The following is a 6,719-nucleotide window of genomic DNA, read 5'->3' as shown; positions in this document are numbered from 1 at the left end:
ACAATAATAAAGGTTCAAATCTGAAAAATCTTTCCTCTCCAAAGCAATGTCCCATGGGCATGAGTGATTCTCTTGGATATTTTCCAGGAAAATAATTACAACTTTCATACTCTCCATGTTTCTAACAAGGATGTACTGGCGTTCCCCATCCCTTTATTATCCATCCAACCATTACAGCAGCAGCTCATTTTGTTTTGGATCTACCCTGGCCAAAGACTGCCAAAGACATGCTGTTATCTATATAATCTCTCCTGGCTGCCTAACTGGAAGGCATCAGCCGAAAGGCAGAGTTAGGGAAGAAGTTTTTTTCAGAAAAAGAGAGTCGGGGAGAATGGAGGGCATGGTATAGTAACCAAGAAAAAATAAGCCTGAGACACAACCTCAGAGAGAAAAGGTTTTTCAAAGGTCAAAGCCTATATTTCTATTCTCGCTGGTCTGCCCTGCAAGCTTGAGAGCACATCAAGGAGGAGGGTTTAGAGAAAAAATTTCAGATATAAAGACTAATCCCAAAAGCAAAAATAAACATTTCAGAGATTCAGAGGCACAATGGAAACTCCCAAAAGAGGCATCCCCAGAACCAAAGAGGGTAGTTCCACAATACTGAAGCTAGAGTAGTGTCTGACAAAAGTGGTACATATTTTCCAAGGACCCCTTTTCTTGATTTTAAAGGTTTCAGAAGAAAGCTAAGGTAGAGGCTACCTTCCTCACATGTGCTCTAATATAGATTCTATCACATTTGCAGTAAAAATAATAAAGCAGACTTTAATCTATAGGCACTGAATGTAACATTAAAGAAAGGGTGAGATCACACAAATAAAACCAAATATAGAAGCCTTCTGTGCATATGAAGGCCCTCAGTGGTAAGGCAAGTGAGCAGGTGATGGTGCTGAATATGTTAACTCCAACACTGCCTGCCTTCCCTAAGTCAGAACTAATTTCTTTCACATGTGTGGTAAACAATATTGATAGGGAATGTATTGTACATATACTGAATGTAAATTAAAGAAAGAAAAGATTTACAAAGTAAAATTCATTCAAAGAAATAAGCTGTACATCTTACGGCCCCCTACTGGTGGAGCTAGCAAGTGGGAGGTGGTTTTGTAGGTGGTAACTCCAACATTAGCTGCCTTTTCTCAATATCATTACAGTAAGTATCTCAATTCCATACATACAATAAATATACCCTTTGCATCCTGATGCTAGACATCATTGGCTCTAAGGGTTCAGTCACTGAATCATACATGATTTGGCATCTTTAATAAGGTTTACTGGCTACTGATTTCAACAAATGAATTAAGTTTCTAAAAACTTCACTTAAAGACAATAAATAATGAGTTACATATAGCTGATCACATGTCATCAAATCAGCATTAGAAAATCCTATTAGGAACCTGCCACTTAATCAGTGATAATATACTTTTTAAGGAAACCCAATTCTTTGGATATTATTGTCCACTAACAGCACCAATACCACCATCATATCTTTACGTACAAATAAATTCTGTATGTACAGAAGAGGATCTGCTGTACAATTTATTCCACATAAATAAAGCAACACCTCTAAAAAGGAAGTTAAAACTTACTTGTCACTCACCTGAAGGTACGGTCATGGATATGTACACACACACACACTCAATTCTACCTAATTATTACAGTGCTCTGAGTGCTCCTCCCATGCAGCTACCTGTAAGAAATCAAACTTTAATTCATTTGGTCTAATTTTCCTACCTTATCTAACACCTCTATGATTTTTTTCCTTGGATTTGGAAATGCTAAAAGACTTAAAGTGATCCCCTAAAACATTGCTAGTAACATTAATGAAGCTTTCTTGCACAAAATAGCCATAATCATGAGAAGAATGTAATTTCCAACTGACACAACAGTGTTGCATTTTGGCTACAACAGAACCTTACTCCCTTTGGTTTAGTTATAGCTGGGCTTTTAAAAGGCAAATCATAGCAGCAACGGTTCAAATTCCCAATATTAGCCACTCATTCCTTAGTAACTGGATGTTCTTAACAAAATTAATAATTAAAAGATACTGATTTAATGATGTTACCAACACTCTTAAGCATTCAATCTGAACCTTGGAAAGTTCTCACTTACAAGCCCTACCAAACTCCCAGAAATTGGCAAAAACTTAATATCCTTTGTGTATATCATTCAGAGGCCACTTCAGGTTCTACCCCCTCTCCACCTTCCTTATAAAAATAGGTTTCATGATGTGACATTCCATAATCTTGAAAAATAGGGAGCATTGCCTGTAGCTCTTCTCTAGTAAGCTACGACATGACAACTATTTGTGACTGCTATTTGTGTATTGCAGAAAGAGGGTTTTACACTTGAGATATCCCATCTCTGAACCTCGTATATGTGCAACATGTAATCATTTACCTATCTGTACTAGATGGGGAAGGAGTTTTACACTTGCTGGGCATCATCTCTTGAGCACTCTTTACTATCATACAAATTCTTAATTCATGTATGCTGTATGCATTAACCATGTCTTTAGTAATCATATTTCATTAATCAACCACTCTTTTCCACAGTAATTTCATTCCATCTATCTACCACTCTTATTTATAAAAGTACATCTTTATATCTCTTCAACAAGTTTCTTATATGTTCTCTAGTTGCTACACCTCCCACAGAACTCTTCACAGTCTATATCAATTATCTGTTTTAAAAATTAAAGGTTGTGATTACATCACCCCTCATTCTTCTCTCTTCCAAGGTATGCAAATCTAAAGCCTCTTGCTTTTCCTTGTAACGTAGCTCTCCTAATTCTGGTACCATCTTTGTCACCCTCCTCTGGACCTTCTCTATTTTCACTTAGTGATTCTTTATGTGCAGTGACCAAATTTTAGAAGCATATTCTAGTTTTGTCAAAACATGTTGATGCAATCCTCCTTACTTTTTCCACTTCCCTTGTGACCTTTGAATAGTCTGAAAACATATTCAAGTAGAAGTCCATACCTTCAGGCAAGTTATTCACATAGATTATGAAGAGTAATTTTCCCTAAACAGAGCCCTGTGGAACTTTTCTGGTCATCTCAGCCCATTTGGAGAATGCTCCTCTGACATGCATCCTGTTTCCTCCCACTGTTATAATCTTCTATCCACTGAGGGATTTTCCTCACTATTCCTGTCTGGTGATAAAGCTTCTCAAACAACCTCCCATGCACGTCAGTGACAAATGCTTTCTGGCAGTCCAGATACATATAATCAACCCAGTCTTCCCTTTTGTCTAAGACAGAGCTCTCTCATACAAATCTTAAGGGTTTGTTTCACATGACCTCCTTTCCCTAAAATGGTGCTAAAACCCATCCACACTAAAGGGTTACAAATCAAAAAACATAAAAGTCTCAGTAAGGCAATTCCTTATTTTGATAATTTCAAAATCACTTATGAAACCATCTCTCACCTAAATGTTCTTTGCATCCAAACAGTAGCACACATCTCACCATTCAAAAATCATCTTCCTTACTCAACACACACTGCTAACTCATAATTCTCATCATACATCAATGCGAATATTTTGCCAAGTCTAGTATTCTGTGATTACACAGTTGTTATTAAAGTAAAACATATATGAATGTTCAAAGTCAAACTCTACCTGACACTCCCTGGAGCAATACCACTGATTTCCACAGCCAGCACAAACAAACTGGGCTCGTTGTTTGTGGCATCCTTGACACTTGGGGTTACCACTTCCTTCTTCTGGTGGATGGCTTGCTTTCTTACTCCGACTCTCCGCCTGAGAATAAAACAATTAAAACATTTTCAAGTTCCATTTTTTTTCTTATACAAGCTCAATTCTTCCTACCTTGGCAAGAAAAATGAAAGAATATAAGAGTAAACATAAGACTGTACTGTGCTGTACTGTAATCTATTACAGTAAAACATTTACGTTCTGGGGAGTAAATAATTATTTTCATTCGATATAAATTAAACATAACTCAAAAAATAACAATATACAACTTGTATATTGTTATTTTTTGATGATGTAGAAGAGATGCTTCCAAGAAAAAAATTAAGATATCATATTTCTACTATCATATGCCTGTACTGAAATGAAATATTAATTTGTATGATACACTGATTCTGTAAAATCTGTTACAACAAAGGAATACAGAAGTAAAATAATCTTTATGCAATGAAACTACTGTACTTACCAGAGCAGTATCAGCGAGTATAACAGACTAGTTCCAATATATCAGATAACAGTATAACAAGAGATTGGGTATCCAATGGAGCTAATTCCTGATATACATACAAGGTCTAATATAGCATGAGTTCAATGTATATTCAAGAATGTATCATACTGCCTAAATTCAGAATAAGAGAAGATGAAGTGATTAATAATACTATCAGATTAACAGAACATGCAGGAGTGTGAAAGGTGTGGACTGGAAAAAATGAACTGGAACAGTGTGGTATACAGGGGGCACCATGCTGTCAATGGACTAAACTAGAGCATGTAAGTATTTATCCCTGGGGATAGGGGAGAAAGAATACTTCCCACGCATTCCCTACGTGTAGTAGAAGGCGACTAAAGGGGACAAAAGCAGGGGGCTAGAAACCCTCCCTGCCTTGTATTTTAACTTTCTAAAAGGGGAAACAGAAGAAGGAGTCACGTGGGGAGTGCTCATCCTCCTCAAAGACTCAGATTGAGGAACACCATGAAAAGGTCTTTGGAGTGTGGTAATGGATAGGGGACTGTGGTTTTGGTGTAATGCATATGACAGCTAGAGAATGGATGTGAGCGAATGCGACCTGTCTTCGCCTGTTCCTAGCACCACCTCACTAATGTAGGAAACAAGAGGACAAGTATGAAAGAATAGAAAGAAAGAGGTTATCAGAATGGATTAATTAGACTGAAGAACTTTGGAAATCTATCTATCCGTATATCTCTAATGCCTGTTCCCTTCAGGAACTTCCTCAATTGGGTAGTAATGGCAAAAGAGTCTCCATAACTAATGAACTCCTTGGCCCCTTCTTAGCCTTCAGTGTTTCATCCTTAACAGGCCACATAAATAGGGCAACTCTAGGCTCCTACCTAATGTTCCAACCTATTACTTCTACCTAATGATCCAGCCTAATGGTCCTACACACTACTACTACATAATGATCCTGTCTAATGTTACTACCTGCTATTTCTACCTAATGCTCCAACCATTTTGCCAAAAGCCAGGGATAGCACATAGCTCCACACAAAAAAAATAAGTTATGAAGAATGAGTTGTATAAGTTAAGTGTCATATGTTATGTGACAAGGAGGGATTGTCTATATGTGGACAGAATACAATCAGTCCACATGTGGGTGAGGCAGAAAGAAAAGAGTTACCGAGGTCAAAGGAGCGCAACTTGACAATTCTGGAAATAAAAACATAAATTGTTATGTGATGCCCACATGTGCAAAGCCAATGGAAAATGCTAACACTGTAATAAAGGCACCTTTCTTTGATGTAGATGGGGGTCCCTTTTCTCCTGAGAATAAACGTTTTGAAACTGAATTGAAATCGAGAAAGGAGGTCTAAATTTATAGGGCCCCCATCTCTTGGACTTTGCTGTCAAAAGGTGTTTGAGATAAAGTTCTGTAATTCTGAATTCTTAAAATTTCACGAAATCAGAAATGTTTGTACTGTTTATCAACAATGGGTATTGAAATAAAAAAAAATCAGGAAATCCTAAAAGCCAGCAAAGCCTCAGTCTCAAGCATCCTGGATTTGTAAGAGTATATTGAGTAAGCATTTATGAAATGTATTTTCCTATATTTGAAAAAATTTTCAATAAGGTGAAAGAGACAAACATTGTATATTAGTTATATGAAAAGACATAAACTGGTTAAAGTAATGGTGACAGAGTCAAAGAATGAAAATCCTGTAATATACACTTCTACATATTCAAAAACTGGACGACCATGAACTGATAACTTTATAGGACAGGTTATCATATTACCACCTAACCCTGGGGATAGGGGAGAAAGAATACTTCCCACGTATTCCCTGCGTGTCGTAGAAGGCGACTAAAAGGGAAGGGAGCGGGGGGCTGGAAATCCTCCCCTCTCTTTTTTTTTTTTTTTTTTTTTTCCAAAGGAAGGAACAGAGAAGGGGGCTGGATGAGGATGTTTCCTCAGAGGCCCAGTCCTCTGTTCTTAACGCTACCTCGCTGACGCGGGAAATGGCGAATAGTATGAAAGAAAGAAAGAAGAACTTGCATGAAAAAAATTTGTGTGAAACATAGTGTGATATGATGAAGTGGAATAAGTACAAGTTGAATAACAAATGAGTACACACAAAGAGAAATGGAAGGATTTCCCTAGACACAATATTTACCAAAATCAAAATGCCTGAGACTGTATATATATCTTTCCCAAGAGCCTACTAATAATTTTTTTCATATTTCCTCACCTCTCCCACCTAAGTGAGGTAGCATCAAGAACAGACAACTAAGCCTTCTAGGAAGCATCCTTCTTTAGGTCCTTCTTTTCCTCCTATTATCAGAAAATTAGTAGAAGAGGGAGGGATTTCCTGCTTTCCACTCCCAGAGTAATATTCTTTTACTTCTATCCTCTAAGTGTCTCTGATAAATTTGCTACCTAAATATTTTTCTGAAGAGATACATCATATGAACAATCAATAGGAAAATAATTTTGTGACAGTAACAACAGTTCAACTCGAGGTTTCTTGATCTTTACCCTCATATTACCTCTTGTTG

General features: G+C 37.1%; 1 protein-coding gene across 3 annotated transcripts in view; it reads right to left on the bottom strand.

Moving 5' to 3' along the window:
- The window catches only part of LOC139754092 (uncharacterized), a 61,344-nt gene that overhangs the window by 27,745 nt on the left and 26,880 nt on the right, over positions 1-6,719 (bottom strand). For 2 of the 3 annotated variants that reach the window (XM_071671159.1, XM_071671162.1), the window contains exons 9-10: positions 3,617-3,757; positions 1,584-1,684 (exon numbers count right to left, since the gene is read on the bottom strand). In XM_071671159.1, the coding sequence (XP_071527260.1) occupies positions 1,643-1,684; positions 3,617-3,757 (183 nt within the window). In that variant the 3' untranslated portion in view covers positions 1,584-1,642. The remainder of the gene's footprint in view (positions 1-1,583; positions 1,685-3,616; positions 3,758-6,719) is intronic. The other variant, XM_071671161.1, reaches the window with a different exon arrangement.

This window comes from Panulirus ornatus, chromosome 16 (genome assembly GCF_036320965.1).
Source record: "Panulirus ornatus isolate Po-2019 chromosome 16, ASM3632096v1, whole genome shotgun sequence".
Taxonomy (NCBI): domain Eukaryota; kingdom Metazoa; phylum Arthropoda; class Malacostraca; order Decapoda; family Palinuridae; genus Panulirus; species Panulirus ornatus.
The sequence above is the reverse complement of the archived record's forward strand: the minus strand, read 5'-3'. Positions and strand labels throughout refer to the sequence as shown.